This window comes from Anoplophora glabripennis, unplaced genomic scaffold (genome assembly GCF_000390285.2).
Source record: "Anoplophora glabripennis isolate ALB-LARVAE unplaced genomic scaffold, Agla_2.0 scaffold348, whole genome shotgun sequence".
NCBI lineage: Eukaryota > Metazoa > Arthropoda > Insecta > Coleoptera > Cerambycidae > Anoplophora > Anoplophora glabripennis.
Window position 1 is genome coordinate 6,125 of NW_019416574.1, and position 19,872 is coordinate 25,996.

A 19,872-nucleotide genomic window follows, 5' to 3' on the forward strand; every position below is an offset into this window, starting at 1 on the left:
AAATTTCATCGTGTAACGCCGGCTTAAACGAAGACATTGACATGTGAACACGTAACTTTTTTTAAAGTTTCACAATTCACGTCAGTAAAGGATTAATATTAAACTTTAATGTAAGCTAAACTCTGAATTCTGAGGAAAATGATGTCTGTTCCCTTTCAAACAGTGTTAAGTTTATTTTCAGTACAAAATTAGGATACATCTAGAAACTTATCGAATCCTCTATACAAGTTTTCTTTTCTTTTTTTCGGTTTTTGATAAAACAGTACTTCGACCCAAAACAGTTTCAGATTATTGTTCAGGAGGTGAAAATTAGAACGCACAACAAAAATTGTTGAGATTTGAATCTGTGCCCACACTATATATCTTTTCATCATATTTCTCCTAGCCTCTTGCATTTCGTTGATATTTCCTTCATATTTCTTCATAATAATGTGAGTAATTCCTAGATGCTTTGCCCTTGGGCCAAATATGTTTCATTTCTTTCACTTTTGATATAGGTACTTACATATTAACATAAACTACCCTTTTATTGAACTAGATCAAAACCAATACAGTAATACAGCTAGACACAATAACATAGTTTTTACTTAATAGGTATGGGGTAACAAAATGGTATCTTCAGTATTCTGTTTGCTTCTCTGTAACCGGTTTCTACTGCTCCCTGTACTGTTCCATAATGTGTGGGGTTTGTAGCCTCGCCAGCGAACATAAGTATCGGTGAATTGTCGTAGTTATTCAAGGGTTGAGCTAAAATACTTTCTGCAGAAGTTCTATGTGCTTCTGGTGTTTGGAAGGAGTAGGTCCCCCGAAAATGGGGGTTGGTATACCATTTGGACCTAAAATAATTATTATAGCATTTATACAGGATGGCCCAACGAAAACGTAACAGAGCCCATAGCGGCTAGGAAAAACTTTTTTTGGAAAAACGCAAATACCCATCGATTTTGTTTGCGAGGGGGACATCTTTTTGCATGAATTAGATGGTTCTAACTGCTATCCCCTGAGCGGGGTAAACATCCCCTCCAAATTTTTAAATAGGAAGGGTGGTCAAGTTGCATATCGTTGAAAAGCTCTTTTGATTCTCTACACAGTCATGGGTCCCTTTTGAAAATCAACCCATTTTTTTAAAAGATAAAGGGTGCAGAACTTAACACATACAAAATTTCCTATTATCTCTACAAATTATTCTCTAATTAAAATTCGCTATCGAGTTCGCTATTAATTTCAAAATCATTAAGTTAAAGAAGCGTCTAAACATATCCAAATGGCTGGAAATAATTGACCAGCAACTTCCATTCAATAATAAATAATTTTACGTGAACTATTCTCATTACTTACTCCAACGTGTTGTTAGATTGTTTGCAGTTATTTCTTTCACAAATTCCACTAAAAACGGTATAGATAAGAGACCATTTTTCAGTCAGCGATTTTGTCGTAAAGTGGTGTTAGTGGTTTTAGTGGCTGTTTCGCATTAAATACAAAATAATTAAAAATGGTTTATTCGATGCAAGAGAGGGTGGAAATAATTGAATTATTTTATAAAAATAACGAATGTGCTTCGAGAGCAGCTCAGTTGTTTACTGAACGACATGCCAATAAACCCGTCCATCGCAAAATTGTCTTGGAGTTAGTAAGAAAATTCCGGGAGACGGGATCTGTGGGCAATAAAAAGCGAAACAATGAACGTCCTGTACGTAATGAAGCTGTGGAGGTTGCAGTTCTGGGACACGTTGCTTTAGATCATAGGCTAAGTACACGGCAATTGGCTTCTGTAAGCGGTGTAAGTCGGGGTAGTGTACAACGAATTTTAAAACATTACAAGTTCCATCCTTACAAAATTCACCTTCTCCATGAACTTCACGAAGATGACTTTGACCGCCGGGTACAATTTTGCGAGGTCATGACTGAACGGGCGATGCATAATCCAAATTTTCTTTTCAACATTTGTTTTTCCGATGAGTGCAGCTTTTTCCTAAATGGCACCGTCAACCGCCATAATTGCCGTTACTGGGCAGACTCCAATCCAAGGATATTCCACGAACAGCATACTCAACACCCAGAAAAATTAAATGTTTGGGCTGGTATCTTTGGTGATTCCCTTGTTGGTCCTTTTTTTATAAATGGTAATTTGACTGGTGATATGTATTTGGAATTGCTGCAAGAAGCCATTGATCCAGCCTTAACGGTAATTGTGGAAAACAATAATGATTACCTCGAAGATGAACTGATGTTTCAGCAAGACGGGGCTCCCCCCCCCACTATGCCCACCATGTGCGCGAATTCTTAAACCATATATTTCCGAATCGTTGGATAGGTAGGAGAGGAAAACCAAAATCTATGCCACCCAACCGGACTCTCTGAAAGATCTACGTCAACGTATCATTAATGAATGTCGTCTAGTCACTCCTGAATTGCTCCAGAATATAAAACAACGTTTTGAACAAAATCTTTATAATTGCATGGACGCAGGGAGCCAACATTTTAAACATTTACTGTAATAAATTTTCATTAATAAAATTTTTCTTTCAAAACCCTGTATCTTTTACAAAAATAGGCTGATTTTCAAAAGTGGCACATGACTGTGTAGAGAATTAAAAGAGCTTTTGAACGATATGCAACTTCACCACCCTTCCCATTTAAAAATTTGAAGGGGATATTTACCCCGCTCAGGGGATAGCAGTTAGAACCATCTAATTCATGCAAAAATATGTCCCCCTCGCAAACAAAATCGATGGGTTTTTGCGTTTTTCCAAAAAAAAATTTTCCTAGCCGCTATGGACTCTGTTACGTTTTCGTTGGGCCACCCTGTATAGAAAATAGGTTAATAGAAAATACTTGGTGCTACACAATAAAGTCACAATATGATTAAAATTGTGTTAAACTGTTTTCAAAGTAATAATAAAAATATAAAATATTAAGATAAGAATTTTAAATAAAAAACACTAAACGAATTATTAAGTTAGTTCACTATGTCTGTCTGAATAATCAGGTTATTTATTTTTTTAATTCAGTTTATGTTTTCAAAGCGATAGGCAATTTTTGGTAATGAAACAAATAGAAGTAAATAAATATAACAGGAATAAGCAAAAAAGGAGTTCATAAATTTTCAAATAATAAGGTAAGGGAGGGTAATACGACCCAGAAAACAAGTTATGCTTATTAAAAATAAACATATATTTTCAAAACAAAAAATTATATAATTATGTGAATACTAAACTATAAACTGAGAGACAAGTCTGTCATAAAATTATATCTTCACATAACTTATAGTACCAAGTCACAGAAGATGTTTTATCTTCTGTGACTAAGTCTCTTAGCAGTTCATATCTACACTTCGTGGTAAAATAGATGTTATGTTTTTTGGTTCTTCTTTTACTTTATGCGGTTTCTTTTCTCCTATTGAATTGGAAGTACAGACTCTGTTACTTCCTGGGCTTTATTACCTGTTTTACCACTGTCCCTGTTTTTTGATTTACTAATTGTATTTGTTATTCAAATACTATCGTTTTTTTAGGAAAATATCTTAATTAGAGTAGGTATTCTTGATACCGATCTGTCAAGCTCGTATATTACACAGACCGCACAAAAAAGAAAAATGGTCTATTCCAAAGACTAGACGAACTGAATCTGAATTCGAGACCAGAATTGCTTCCTTCTACTTTTTATATCGCGAAAAATCACTCTCAAATACAGAAAGTACGGAAAATATTACTTTGGGAGGGGTCAGTATTAGGTATAATTGTAGAAACTGATTGAAAATGACTGCAGGGCCATAGTTAGATATGTAGATATGGTGACGTTTCGCATTCGTTTAAAAAAATGGAGGGGATGGAGCAATTCTGGTCCCGGATTCAGATTCAGCGTGTGTAGTCTTTGAAAATTTATGGAAACTCTTTTTTTTGTGTACCTGACAGATTGGTATCAAGAATGCTTAGGTTAATTACGATATTTTCCTAAAAAATTATAATATTCTGATTCATAGGTCTAATTGGAACAGATCTCCTTTTTTTGTGTGTGCCTTTGTTATTATGATTTGAGTAAATCCGTAAATGATATTTCATCGGGGTCGTATACCGTAAGTTTTTAACACTAAAGAAAAAATAAATATTATTTGCCAGGTCTTATTACCCTTACTAATTTTACTTAGTGAGAATAAAAAATTGTTCTTACGGTATAATACTATCTGGTTTAGTGACTCTGTAAATGTGACCTAAAAATTTCTCCAACGAAAAGTATATTCCGTTTATCAAAACCTCATTGGGTAATATTTCTATAGCTGGTATCAGCGGTCCCGTGAACCATGCTACGAGAACGTGAGGATTCTGGTCTGCTTCTAGAACGTGGCTCATATATGAGATCCATGATCTTCCTTTCTAAGATCAAAAAGAAATATAGTTTATTATTGTCAGTTTTCAAGTATACACTAATAACGCAAAAAAAAACTTACAAACATATGAATTTATGGTACTAAAACTTGACTCTATTTAAATTAAGAAAGAAGTAAATAGACAAAGCATTCAAATGCGGTACTTTGAGTCTCGATTAAGGTTTGCTTAACTAATTAGACGATTAGACTGTGATTACACTTTATAAAATAAATCAATATATGTACAGTCTAATCGCCTGATCAGCTAATCAAACTTTAACGGAGACTAAAGTATCGGGCCTTAAAATGACATATAATTTAATGTGGGTCTCTAACGTTCGCCATGTACTCCAGTTGAATTAGTTTGAAAGTGAAAGAATTATTATTGCACTTTATGACGGGTATGTAGAATGATAATATCAAAAAAGTAACTCGAAAGAAGTGCTAAGTTGGCAAATTGCAAATAAGTGGAAAATTTACGTTTTTCACGTTTTTTACTGTCCACGAAAATCTAGACGACCTATCGGGAAATTAGTCATTTTATGTTATAGGCAGTGGCGGTTTTACCATAAGAGCTACGGAGCTGCAGAACACATAAAATTTTATGTATTTAATCATATTAAATATCAACAAAATATTTAAAGAATCCAAATGTACTCGCGCTAAAATAAATCTAGGAGTTTATATTATTATTTATTACGACGCGAGCTACGCTCCTTAATATATGCAACTTCATATACAAAATGTGTGCACAGCGAACAGTTAGATGCGTCCTTTGTTTTTATTGGTTAATCAGGCTCGTGACGTCGTGACCCACGTCACTTTATATGGGCTTTTGTGGCTGCAAACAACGACAGCCACTGCTGCAGTAAATGCGGTAATATTTCGTACGTGGTATGTGGTGGTTTATTTCTGTGAGCGGCACGTGTGAATATTTTCGTTTGGGCGTCTACGGATATTATAGTTATTAAAATGAATAGTGTTTCGTTTTTACAAAAAACTTTATTTGGTCCTCTGCGTTATGAGGATAAACTAAAAATAAAAGAATTAGGTGGGCCAACACCACAATTAAATATTGAAGTTAGTGGAACAAACCGAAGTAAGTTATAAAAGACAATTTAACAATAATAATAATAATAACAATAGTATACACAAAAGCAGAGTGGGTTGCGGGTGTGATATAAAAAATACACTGTTTTGTTTTCCGTTCTTACTTTTCGGTGGGGATAAAGCATGGACAATATACAGTGTGAAAGATTTAAGTCATTTAAATCATTAGGTAAAATAAACATAAGAAGTCAGTTAGATTCTGCATATTGGGATAATATACGGAAACACAATGAACAGGTAACGAAAAATTGTTATGTATTATCTAATATCATAGATTGCAAAAAATTTTGCGGAGCTTTCGAATTAGAACTTCGCGGACATGATGAGACAGAAAATTTGGACAACCCTGATGTGTTTCGTGGACTCATAAATTTACTGCAGATCTTGACGACATATTAAAAGAACATCTAGCCACATGGGTATGACCGGGATTTTCTGTGATTGTACCGGGAATTAGGTGTATGGTCCCGTATTTCGGATTTGCACGTATAACTCCCGGAATATATGTACGTATATATAAAAAAAGATAAAGAAAAAATCATAACATGGCGAGGAAAATTAAGATTCGTTGATCGTTGGTAAACTTCACAAACGATTTTTTTGTTTTTAAACAAAATTCAATAATTTAATAAAATATATTTAGTTTATTCCAATTTATTTATACCGTCAGTAGGTAATTCGTGAATAGATATTTCAAAAATCGTTGTGAAAATCTGTATTTTTGTATAAATGGATTGTTCCTTGAAATTCAGAAGTGCCAGGAAAACGCGTGACCTTGAAAATTTTAAAATTTTTCGCCCTCGGCGCCATTTAGAGGCTCTCCGGGCACTTAATATCCTGGAATTCAATTCAACAAATGTAACAACCCTAAGCAGAACACATTCAATCAATGTTCACGCGCCGCCACTGGTTATAGGCAATTAAAATACCTACAATTTAGGGTATCTAAAGTCATATTTCACCAATTTGTAAACTGTAAAATAAAGGTTGAACGCGGAAAAATCAGTTTTCGAAAATTGCCTATTATTATTACAACAAAAAGCGATGGATGTCGATGACCGTGAAATTGTTGCTCTAGATATTTGTTAATTAATTTCGTTCGTATTTTTGCAACTACGTATTTATTTTATTGTTTAATTACTAAACGTTAATTTTAGAAGTTAATATCGTAGATATAGGTTCTAATTGATCCAAAAAACGGATCGAAAAAGAAAAATTTCAAAAAGTTAAAATTAAGTAGCCCTTTACAACTAACAAAGTAGGACGTGCAATACAGCGTTACAAACAAATTGTCCCATGTTCAGGCAAGAGTCGCTCGGGAATTCGCTGTTTTTGCATTAAATAGAGCTTATTTTTTCGGTAATTTTAAAAAAAAAAGAAATCGCCTACACCTCTTTGTTCCCAAGATAGCTTTTTTATAACGTTAATTTATTAATTAACTATTGGACACGTATTAGACTGGGATGTTAGAGACAATTAAAGAAAAGAAAGGGAAAGGGAGAAACTTTTATTTTCAGAAAGTTTTACATTGATAGTTCATGTAATAAACGCGCTAGCACTAGTAAAAGTTAACGTTAATGAAGGGCCTGCATGCGGGAGTATGAGCGCCGGGCCCGTACATGCGTCGCTTTCGTCGCGCTCGAGATTTTTGACTTGAACGTTTCAAATTCGGTTCAAAAACTTAACTTGTTGAAATTTTTCTTTTTCAATACGTTTCTTTGGATCAATTAGAACCTTTACCTGCGTCATTAACTTCTAAAATTGAAACTAAACAATTAGTTGCAAAAAACAAACGAAATTAATTAATAAATAGATGTAGCACCAATTTCAGTCAATTGAATCGGCGTTTGGCACACATGTTCGTCGTTGGATTGACCATCTTTTCCATAAATTTCATCAACATCCATCGATTTTGCAATAATAATACGCAATTTTCGGGGAATGAATTCTCGGGGAATGATTTTCCGTGTTCAATTTTTATTTTACAGTTAACAAATTGGTTGGTTAACTTTAGATATCTTAAATTATAGATAATGTATTGCCTACATCATAAAATGACTAATTTTCCGATAGGTCATCTAGATTTTCGTGAACAGTAAAAAAGTGAAAGAACACGTAAATTTGCCACTTAATTGCAATTTGCCAACTTGGCGTTACTTGTTTTGAATTACTTTTTTGACATTATAATTCTACATACCATTCCCTGTCATAAAGTACAATAGAATATCTACTAATAATTTTTTCAAGTTATCAGGTTTTTATGATTTAATTCGACTAGCGAAAGGCGAAATAAAGTTGCTCTAGCTTTGCATAGACGATATTCAACTTTCTTATTTTTTTACGGCGCCATATGCTGCAGCGAGCAATATAGACCTTTTCTAGCAATATGATAGTGAAAAAATAAGAAGCTGTTCCATTTATTGCCAATCTGTTATGAATTATATCATATTCTAGACTAGACTAAAGGAGACTTCAAATGTTATTTGTCTTTAAGATCTTGAATGGACGGGGTTATAAGTATGTCGAAAATCAATGTTGATAAAAGGCGAACGAACATTTTGAGTGACTACAAAACTATTATTACCGACACATACTGTATACTACTTTCAACTTCTAGGAATATTAAGTCAATTACTTAGTAACTTCCTAGGCCTAAGGGTAATACAAAAAAAGTATATCGTTGTAGGATGTACATGTTTCCAGAAAAATTACTCTTTACTCCATGGACTTTACTAACTGAAAATGACAGAAGTAAATTTAAAAATGTAACAAGAAAATGTATTTTACTATGGATTTAACATAATTCGACAACATAAATTTTATTTGTTATAAGATATCAAAACAACTTTATTAATTTTTGACATAATTTCTATAATCTGTACAGTTTAAATGAATTGACCGTCGTGATTGTATTTCCTATATGGAGAATGTAGATATAATTGTTTAGCATCAGCATGGCGATATGCTGAAAAGTTTCCTGGTAAACAAGTTGACGTCCCAATAATTTTGCTGTAGTTGATCGAAAGATTCCATAAAAAGGTATCCTAAATTTAATGTTTTTTTTTTAGCTCATACCAGAGAATATTTTCGTCCACGGTGTGTAAAGATTAAGGATAAGGAAAAAAACTGTTTTAAATACCGTTGAAGTGAAGAAATCCACACACAATTAATTGTAGAAGAAGAATTGCTGCTGAATTCGATGTTTCAAATTCTACAAAACTTTAAGAGAACAACAAGACGAAAAGAATGATTTCTACAACACAATTCTATTTTCTGAGTAGTCACGTTTTACAAAAAAATGGAGTAATTAATCATAATTTTCAATATCAATTTGCTATCACCATTTATTAGGATCTGTTGAGCTGACGCCAGATTTAAATGATATTCAGTATCTAAATTTCTTATAACATACTTTGCCAAATATATTAGAAGATGCGCGCTAGAACATTAGAAGAGACGTATTGTTTAGATATGATGATGTACAATCACATTATATGCAAACTATGGGACAGTTCCTTAGTAACTAGTTTGCTGAGCTATGTATTGGATACGAACTGTAAATTGGCCTGCCGGGCCACCCGACCTGAATATAATTATATTTTTGTTTCAGGACATTCATGAAAGGCAACGTTTACATTAGTACAAATTAACTAAGAACTATGTACATTTATAGTGAAAGTGTCAAATCTCGTTCGACAAGATATTGGAGTTTTGTTTAGGGCAAAACAATCATTCCTTCGACGTACAGCCTTGTGCATAGAAGAAAATGACGGACACTTTCAGCATTTGCCATAATATTTTGTTTATTTATTTAATTATATGTATACCTATTTTATTTGTTTGTGTTTGTTAATTTTTGCTGTCTGTATTTTTTTATTAAGTATTTAAACAGCTGTTCATTGCTAGATACAGGGTGTTCCTAAATAAGTGTCGCAACGGAAAACTGTAAATTCCTCTTGAAAAAAGAAACAATCTTTTCCTCTTCCATTTTTCTCTTCGGGCTTTCGTTTTCGAGACACACGGTGTCACAACTTTTTTTTTTAAATTTTTTTGCCAATATCTTAAGAACCGTTTGAACTACAGGACTGATTTTTTGTACATGTATTACCACTATTAATAGCTACTTTTTCACACCCTTCTCGAATTTATTGAACGTGCCAGTGGTAGAGATTTTAAGGTATCGTAAGGGTTTTCCCCCCCTAACTTTTACGCCACTGGAAAAATTGACATTTGACAGCAAATTCTGAAGCGCCAATGAATTTTACACAAAAAGAGTTCTCTTGGTTCATTGCTCTAAAGTCAATCGTTTTCAAGAAAAATGACTTTTTATGAACAAAAACAAACATTTTGCTAACGTTTCGAAAATCTTTTGTAAAACAAATGATAGATAGTAATAATTAACAATTTTAACGAAATTTAACAACATTTGCTACAAGTAGCTATTGATAGTGGTAATGTGTGTACAAAAGCTCAGTCCTGTAGTTCAAACGGTTCCTAAAATATTGGCAAAAATCTGAAAAAAGTTTTGACACCGTGTATCTCGAAAACGAAAGCCCGGAGAGAAAAATGGAAGAGGAAAACAATGTTTCTCTTTTCAAGAGGAATTTACACTTTTCCGTTGCGACACTTATTTAGGAACACCTTGTATACAGGGTGTCCCAGTGTCAACATACAAAAATTTATCAGGGGGTAGACCAGACCAAAATATTATATTAAAATTCTTATAAAATATTTTTCTGCAATGCACTCTCACTGAGTTACAGGGTGTTGTTTAGAAAAAAATTATAACAACTTTCCGCAATAACTCAAAAACCTTTTCAAGGATTTAAGTAATTTTCGCGTGAAGTGTACATTTATTAAAGGTCATTAAAACTACATGGTGGCTATTTCCATCTGACGCCAGGGGCGGCCTAGGCCAACTTGTCCTCAAGGTTATGTCTTCATAACTTTTGCATATCCTAGTTTTATGTATGTATCTTATTTTGGTCTGGTTTACCCCCCTGGTAATTTTTTGTGCGCTGACACTGGGACACCATGTATAATACATTTTTAAAAATTCGAAAAAACTAAAATTGCTAATAAATCGATTGATTTTTTTGTATTGTTTTTTAAACTTTAATAAATATTGGAATTAAAACATTGTAGGTACCTCTATAGACTTAAACTTACAAAGTAGGTGATTTTCGTATTGTTTTAATTTATTTTAAATAAATACGATTATTTACAATTTCGGTGTTTGATATCTGACACGGTGACAATTAAAATTTGTGTTCTCAAATTATACTGAATACAGTTTACGTTTAGACCAGGACGGATCTGTCGAAATATCCCACTTCTTGGATGTAAGAGGAGGCAAGCTTCAGTACAACTCACATAATAAAAGTGTAGATCCCTAGATCTGGGCGAGGTCCGGAACATTTTCAAAATTGCAAAAATGTTTAAAAATATTTTAAAAATACCTATTTTTTTATTTTTATTTTTACTTATATCTTGAAACCTATCCATTTTAGGAGAATATTTAAGAGGAAAAAAAGTTTTAGAATTGAATATACTGTAAGTTAAAAATGTTTAAATTTATCACCGATGTTGCAAAATAGCGATAATTGATGAAAAAGGCAAAATAATCAAGGATAATTTTGTTTAAATATTTTTATTGCTTCGAGGACATTCTAATTTTGGTAAAAAAAACTTTAGGGTATAGTAAAGCGGCACACCAAATTTCAATAAAAATCGGTTTTATAGTTTTTTGAAAAAAAAAATTCGAATTTGTAAAATGTTGCACAGCCTCAAATAAAGCATCTATATACTTTTTCACATAGAAAAGACCGCTCAACCTTTCAAATGGTTTTTGAAAAATTTAAATCGGTTGATTAGGACGGCCACAGTAAATTTTTAAAGTTAACACACTTTTTTTTATTTTTAAACAATTACATTTATCAATTTGCAATTTAAATTTTTTTCAAAAATTATTATTTTAAAGTACTCGGAAAGACGCTACTTTAAAAAATAATAAAATTCGATTATTGGTTCTCGAGATATAAGCGGTCAGTGTATCGCCACTTGCCGTTAATTTATAAGCAATTTAGCAATAATATTTGATCCAGTCGCTTTTCCGTGTTCTAAGCTGGAAAAAAATTTCATATCTATAAATTATCGGCAACGTAGATAAACCAGCGGAAAAACTGTCGCTCGCACGCGCAAAAAGTGACCCAAAACACGAAAAGTGGGGGAGGGCATTCGCTCCGAGACTGAATTCAGAGGTTCAAAAATTTACTGTGGTCGTCCTAATCAACCGATTTCAATTTTTGAAAAACCATTTGAAAGGTTGAGCGGTCTTTTCTATGTGAAAAAAAGTATCTAGATGCTTTATTTGAGGTTGTGCAACATTTGAAAATTCGAAAATTTTTTTCAAAAAATTATTTTACAATAACTATCTAACCGATTTTAATGAAATTTGGTGTTATTTTATTACTCTCTAAAGTTTATTTTACCAAAATTAGAATGCCTTCGGAGCAATTAAAATATTTAAAAAAAATTATCCAAAAAACTTGATTATTTTGCTTTTTTTTATCAGTTGCTATTTTATAATATCGGTAATAAATTTAAACATAAAATAAGTATTTTTTTAAATTTTTTGCAATTTTGAAAATGTTTCGGACCTCGCCCAAATCGGATGTATACTTTTATTATGTGAGTTGTTCTGAAGGTAATCCAGAAAAAATTTGCTTGCCCCTCTCACATCCACCTTAAAACAGATCCGCCCTGGTCTAGTTTTCAATAGGTATTAATATTTTTAAATTTAATTCTCGATTTTCAACTAGTAGATATACCATTTTTGTATTATTTGGGATTTGCAGACCATAAAATTTTTAAGAAATCTGGACTTTTTAAATATTTTTCTTTCAATTATTATACCCCTCAAGCTATCCGTATTCACACCACAGCCACTCGCAATAAAATGATTTGCATGTTTGTCTTAAGGTTTCTACTATTGATATTTATAGGCATATACATTTTGACATCATTTACCGATTTTTAATTAAAACTACTGTAACACCTGTATCTAGGAAACGCATCGTTATTGAGGAAATAGTTACGAACTATCCCGACTCTTTTTTCAAGTAGATGTCACCCCCCACCCCCAGTTTTGTTTAAGTATAAATGGACACCCTGTATATTATAGTGGGTTTACAAGAAACCAACTCCTATGGATATGTATCAATACCATCCGACAAGGAAACAATGAATTATCAATATTCAATATCCTAGTAAACAACAGAGCTCTTGGAATCACATCATCTGCGGTCAGTTTTCAAAGGAAACCATCAGGTGAAATATTCAACAAACCATCAATAGAAGAACAAGGAAAAGGAGAGAAACCGGCAGTTGTGAAACACATGACACGCGTCAGACCTAAAGACCTAAAGGAGGGTTGGTGAGGGAAATAATCTGTTGGCCAAAGTTCTACAGAGAAATCAAGAATAATCAAATTAAATTCTCCTTAAACGAAACCTATTTGGAAGCGAATATAAATTTAGTCACAGGCCACAAATGCATACAACAAATATAAATACCGTCCAAAGGAAAATCTCCAGATTCAGAATTTGTTCTGAAGAGAGCGAAATGGTTCTCGAAACATCAAAAAACCGAAACCAATAACGTGGAAATCAGCTCGGAAATTGTTGAAATCCAATTGATATGTCTTGATTACCAAACATTGAATATTTTGCAGAATTTCATCATTTTTTCATTCGAACACAACAAAACTATCACTTCAATTGGAAGTATTCGTCAGAAGTCATCACACTGACAATGTTCATTTTTAAAATTCAGTTTCATCGTGCAAAATCTATTTTTCTACGACTTAACATTACAGAAAAAAAATGAAAAATAATATTTTATAAAAATTACCCAGTTTGGTCCCTCAAGAAACTCCTGAACGGCCGCTTTACTATCTTCTTCACTCCAAAGTAAATTGAAACCAGTTAAATTCCCCCACCAAATATGCGGAAAGTGCATGTACACCTTCATTACCGCGCCAAATCCAATATTCCTTATGGCATCCAACTTTATCTGTGGCAGTCTAGGTGTGAATATTTCCTCGGCTCTCTCTTTCAGTACCCCAACAGATGGTGTAAAAATTACGCTATCTGCCTCATAGGTGGAACCATCTGAGCACCAGAGCTTAACAGATTTATTCATAGCACTTTGGTTCCATTGAATCTTTGACACGTCCTTATTGAGAAGAATCTTGTCATCTACAGGTAACTGTTTTTTTGGGTTAGGATATTTTTTCATTAGAACGTCTAAAAAGGTCTTATACCCTTTGCCATACCAATTTTGGAGCTTCTCCCCCTCACATTCCTGGTAATCTGCAACAGCTGCAATGTCATGCCAAGAAAACGATCCCTCTCCTCCTAAAACGTAGAATTCAAAAAAATGGACCATGGACAGAGCAAGTTCATGCTTGGTTGGGTCGTTTCCGAATTTCTCATTGACTATCTTGATATACCTAAGAATAGGATATTTTATTAATTAAAATTTTCCATTATTATAACAAATAGTCTTGTCTTATGTATGTTATTACAATATTGCATGATAAACATTGGATGCTGCAAAAATAACATTCATTTTAAATAATTTTTACTTGGTTATTTACTATTTTGATTGTTTTTATTTGAAAAATAAAACTTAATACCTACTACTGAAATTTTTTAAGTATGATGTACAAACTGTCTCAGCATCTCCAATAAAATATTCTTTATATTATGATACCTATGTATTCATCCAAAAATTCACAAATTTCTATCTTCAACCTTAATTGAGATGCTTTAGCGTGACATCGAAAATTGGATGCTCTACATGAAACATGAAGTTGAAATATTTTACAAAATTTATTTTAAGCCATTGAAAAAAATTGCGGTAGAATAACGTCGTGTTATTATATTCACAATAAAAAATGCTAATATAATTCGCGAAAAAAAAAATAGATTTATAATTTTAAGGAAGTGATAGTTTTAGGATCTACTACTAAGGTTCTTTCTGTCTTTCTTTCTCACATGAAGACATTTTACTGAAAAGTTATATTAACAATAGGTATTTAGAATAGCCCAAATGCTGCAAATAAAATATAGCGTATGTGAATTGTGAAATATTTTAGAAACAGCATTTAAATTCAATTATACTGCGAATCTAATGATCAGAAAAAGTTCTAAATTTTATAGACTAAATTACTAAAGACTGGTTAATTATTGCTCTAAGTTCTTCGCTCTCACTCTCAAAACTGACTGATAAAAGTAATAATGTGTGCTATTAAAATGTGACTATAATTTTTAGTAACGTTTTGGGGAAATAGTGGACAAAGAAGTAATTTGCAATTGAAGAATGATAAAAAATAATTAACTTAATTAAGTACTGTCCTCGTAGTGTTCGCGTACTCTTTTTCCACCGATTTTCATTAATTATATTTTTGTAAATAGACTTTATTTTAGGTTTTTGACACATTGCAGCTCATTAGTTTTTTTTCCAATTTCTATAAATGTCCACAAAAATTCAAATAATCGATATTTCTGTTTTCCATGACTTCCCATTAATTCAAATGGTTTACATTTTTGTGACAATAACATTGCATAATATTTTTAACCATTTTTACTTCCAAATAATGCAACCTACTGGCATTATAGAAGAGTAGGTACCTTTTTACCACACACGAAATAGTTTGAGCAAACTTCATCCACAAGCATAATTTTATCTTAAAAAATTTTGGAGATATGTGAAAAAGCTTTCAAATACTCTTTTATCTACTCCACCTTTGTAACTTATAACTATATTATCCTAATGTTTCTACAGCACATATTACCGTTTTTTTAAATAAAAATAACAATTGGTTATATTTATTGCGACAGCATTTTCTTTTATTTCGTTTTATTTTAGATTATTTTATCATGTTTTTAAATAAACTTATTATTTTCAACTTACTCTTCTTCGCAGTACTCCCCAAGGTTCGTGTAATTTATCTTCTTATCGTCATGCCCTTCATAAATATCTTCTACGATTTTAAAAAAATCGTCAACAAACTTCTGATCTACAAATTTTCTTGAAGAATGATACAATTTCTTAGAAAATTCGTTGCGCCCTAACAAATTCATATCCTTCACCATATCATACACTATGTTGTTTACCTGTCCATGACACCATCGTGCTCCTAAATCAACATAGGCGTCAAAAAATTTTACACTGTTTATTCTCCCTCCAATCCTGGGTTCTGCTTCCAAAATTAAAATATTGTGAAAACCATTAGACAGCAATTTTGTGGCTGCTGCAATTCCTGCAGGACCAGCTCCAACTATTATTACTGACGAGGAATTATTTTTTAATGCTAATATGAGATATGTATAGTGAAATCCTAGAGCAAGGACTAAAACTGCCCTCATGGTTAACACTGTTATTAAATCTGTGAATACAAATCTTGCATTCTCAATTGGTTAGGCTATTATATAGTTTATGTAACAATTGTACTTACAATGATGTCAAAGGTTACCACTTGGGCTACCACTATCTAGTATTTATATGGTTTACAGGACGTCCCAGTTTTATTCTAAAAATGTAAAAATATATCGAGTTTATTCAAATATTTCTAAAAGTAGTTACATTGATGAAACTGTAGTAATAATAAATAACTAATTAAAGGCAGATGCTTTTTATTACAAGCAGAAGGCAGATGATTTTATTTTATTAAAGACATTTATTTTATTAAAGGCAGAAAGGTTTATTACTAAAGGCAGATGTATTAAAGGCAGAAGCATTTTATTAACGGAAGGTGCTTTTTATCTTAAAAATTATACCACAAATTACACTTAATTTCCAAATTACTCAAATTTTTAACAAATATCAAAAATATTAAATTTTTACGCCAAGTTTTTTTACACTATTGATGGTTTTTGATGACTTCTTTAATTATGAAAATCTTATTTTAAATAAAAAATATCCTAAAATCTTTTTTTTCTTAAAAATCTTACTAGTAATTAATTCACTTATACAGTGTGTTCCTAAATAAGTGTCGCAACGGAAAACTGTAAATTTCTCTTGAAAAGAGAAACATTTTTTTCCTCTTCCATTTATTCTCCAGGCTTTCGTTTTCGAGATACACGGTGTAAAAACTATTTTTCAGATTTTTGCCAATACCTTAGGAACCGTTTGAACTACAGGACTGAGCTTGTGTACACACATTACCACTATTAATAGCTACTTATTGCAAATGTTGCTAAATTTCGTTAAACTTGTTAATATTATTACTATCTATCTTTTGAATTACAAAAGATTTTTGAAACGTTAGCAAAATGTTTGTTTTTGTTCATAAAAAGTCATTTTTCTTGAAAACGGTTGACTTTCGAGCAATGAACCAAGAGAACTCTTTTTGTGTAAAATTCATTGGCGCTTCAGAATTTGCTGTCAAATGTTAATTTTTCCAGTGGCGTAAAAGTTAGGGGGGAAAACCCTTACGATACCTTAAAATCTTCACCACTGGCACGTTCAATGAATTCGAGAAGGGTGCGAAAAAGTAGCATTAATAGTGGTAATGCGTGTACAAAAACTCAGTCCTGTAGTTCAAACGGTTCCTAAAATATTGGCAAAAAATTTTAAAAAAAAATTAAAGTTTTGACTCCGTGAATCTCAAAAACGAGAGCCCGGAGAAAAAAATGAACGAGGAAAAGAATGTTTCTTTCTTCAAGAGGAATTTACAGTATTCCGTTGCGACACTTATTTAGGAACACCCTGTATAATAGTCCAAGAGCCAGCGGCAAAAAAATTGTTTGAATTTACTAAGCCTACTTTTTTGATAGTTGATTTACATATACAGTAGTTGTGTACACAAACACACTGCGATCAGTCAAGCCAAACTTAGAACAGGGGTCTCAGGTACACTATCAAAGTTATCGTACCTACCGAGTAATGAAATGAATTTACTAAAGCTGAAAATCGTTATACAAATTCTATATTCCATATAAATAAAAGTTATGTTACTTAGTCAGTCAGCTGAATGTGGGGACAGAGCTTGTCAGTCAGCCCCAACGCATGTATGTACAAAAAATAAATAATGTGCAATTCGTTTACTATACTTTAAAACTTTTGAGAGGGTATTAATTGTTATATTAACCATAAAAAAAAATGGTCAGTAAACAATTTTGTGGGACAACGCCCGTCAGTCAGATAGTTTTATTATTTTTAATGGATCTGTTTTCCCCGAAAAAAAAAAAATCAGAATGCAACTAAGACACCTTATATAATGTTATTAAGTAATCAATCTCGGGGCAAAGATTAGATATACATATTTATTTACTAGTATTAAAAATGTAAGATATTAGAACCGAATCTGAGGAATTTACAGTCTTGGTTAAAGTAGACCTCGTGGGAAATTGTTAATAGAGAGAATTTTCGAGGCATTTTAAAAAAGTTTCTCCTTTTTATTGTAATGAAATTTTGATATCTGTAAAAACTTTATCACAACAATTTTTTTTAAACAATTTCACTGTGAATTCAGACTCAGATTTTTGTTCAACGTTACGGTCTCGAAACCATTCTCATTTCTGTTGATTTTTTTTGTAAGTACCGTCAAAGAGCTTAAAACGCTGTTTTCGTTCATTATACAATTCAAGATGAAAGGTAAGAAAAAAAGTATAAAGGAAATGATGGTTTAGACCCGAAGTCCCCAAAATTGTTTGTCTCGTAAACCAGACGCCAATTTTTTGTGTATTGGATAGACCACCCCGCCTTTCTAATATTGAATTGTTACAAATTCATCAACTTCAAATGTGTTTCTAACAGCTCACGCAGTGCAAGTTTTTCCGAGATACAAGTGTTACGACCACAAAGCGAATGACCCACTTGCACAATTTTATGAAATATACTTAATTAATATGTAATTGAGTGTAGTAAATAAAATAATCGCTTACTATGAAACAGTTTGATATATAAGAAATATAATAACTTAAATATCAATAACAATAAATTATAACAATAATTTTATAAGTAAACCGAAATAGATTGATTGAATTCAAGAGAATATTCTAACAATTAGCATTAATTACTATTCGAAGCAATTAAGTAATTGGTTTATGGTTTGACCCGTCGACGGAGAATAACCACATCATCGATCTCGAATTTTTCCATGATTAAAGCATGGAGCTTTAAAGTTTCCCAAATCTAGTTCCAAATCTTCATCATGTTTCATAAACATTTATGTTTTAAAAATGTTTACTTCACATGTAATTTATATGTCTATTACAAGAAAGTATTACGTTCTTAAAGTACTATTTGTGTTATGTGAATTACTCTATTTATGGAAAGCCAAAATTTTGGTCACGACCTGCTTAAATGGGATTCATTCTCGAGGACCCCCATTTATATCTCATGCACCCTCAATATTGATTTTTGCTGACATGGACTCCTTACTCCTTGCATTTCGGAGTCGACCCCTAGGGGTCGATATAGACCACTTTGGGAATCATTGGTTTAGAAAGTCCACGGTGAAAAAGTTGCTCTGATGAAGTTTTTATAGAATTCAAAAATTTCGTACATAAAAAAGTTGGTTCGTTTTTCTAAAATAGAAAACTCGAACAGTTAAGAGTCGCTTTGAATGTGTCATTCGGTTAGTAACAAGTCTTTCTATTTCTGTTTATCTGTCACTTATAATATTTGTTCCTAGAGCAATCCAAAACAGTTTGCACATTTCTGAACAGTCTAGAACATCAAGTATAAATATAATATACAGTGTAATTTTTTTAAAACCTGACAGGCCAACTTTTTTATTTGAAATGCTAGACTAGTATTTTCAAATACAAAGTTATAGGAAATAACATGACTAAGAAAAGAAAACTTTACAAGTAATGTTTTCCGGTGTTGCCAGACTTCTTGAGTAGCTAATAAAATAATGTTTTTTTTTTAATAGCAACACTGTATTTTTTAACACAATGTGACAAATCTTCAAATTCTAAATAAAAAATGTCACATTTTTTTATTAGAGTAGCCGGTTTAGAACAATCAGCAAAAAGAACGAAAATAATCTGCAGTCGGCAGGACCTAAACGTAGCAATAGTACCTTGGATATTAAACAAAAATTGTGTTGTTTGAAAGGAACTATCATTATTGTGCTGTCATTGAGTAATTTGAATGCTGTTTTATTTGAATGTGTATAAAAATAACGTTTTAATTCAGTTGCTAATATGATTTTCAACCTTTTGTAGATTCTTGGGTATACACTACCAGTTGTTTTTAGTTTCAATAAGGATTTGGAAAAGGCTTATTGGGATGTTTTGTGTAGCATTCAGCGCACGCATTGCGATTACTTAAACTGAAGAAAAATTAATTCAACTTTATCTTTCGGATTAAATACTATT

The 19,872-nt window shown here is 32.1% G+C and overlaps 1 protein-coding gene across 1 annotated transcript; it reads right to left on the reverse strand.

Annotated features, from left to right (window-relative positions):
* Positions 1–527: 527 nt before the first annotated feature.
* LOC108910221 (peroxisomal N(1)-acetyl-spermine/spermidine oxidase-like) lies at positions 528–15,942 on the reverse strand. The gene is made up of 4 exons (XM_018714770.1): positions 15,455–15,942; positions 13,388–13,988; positions 4,171–4,373; positions 528–836 (listed from the first exon to the last, which is right to left on the reverse strand). Exons 1-4 carry the CDS (start codon positions 15,907–15,909, stop codon positions 584–586), a joined length of 1,512 nt encoding a protein of 503 aa, XP_018570286.1. The 5' UTR covers positions 15,910–15,942; the 3' UTR covers positions 528–583.
* Between the last annotated feature and the right edge of the window lie 3,930 nt (positions 15,943–19,872).

Excerpts from the sequence above, each read along its gene's own strand:
- LOC108910221 (XM_018714770.1), bottom strand. The coding sequence starts at position 15,909 with ATGAGGGCAGTTTTAGTCCTTGCTCTAGGATTTCACTATACATATCTC. Across the intron at positions 13,989-15,454 it reads GGGGAGTACTGCGAAGAAGA|GTATATCAAGATAGTCAATG; the intron begins GTAAGTTGAAAA and ends TCCTATTCTTAG. Across the intron at positions 837-4,170 it reads AAACCAGATAGTATTATACC|GTCCAAATGGTATACCAACC; the intron begins GTAAGAACAATT and ends TAATTATTTTAG.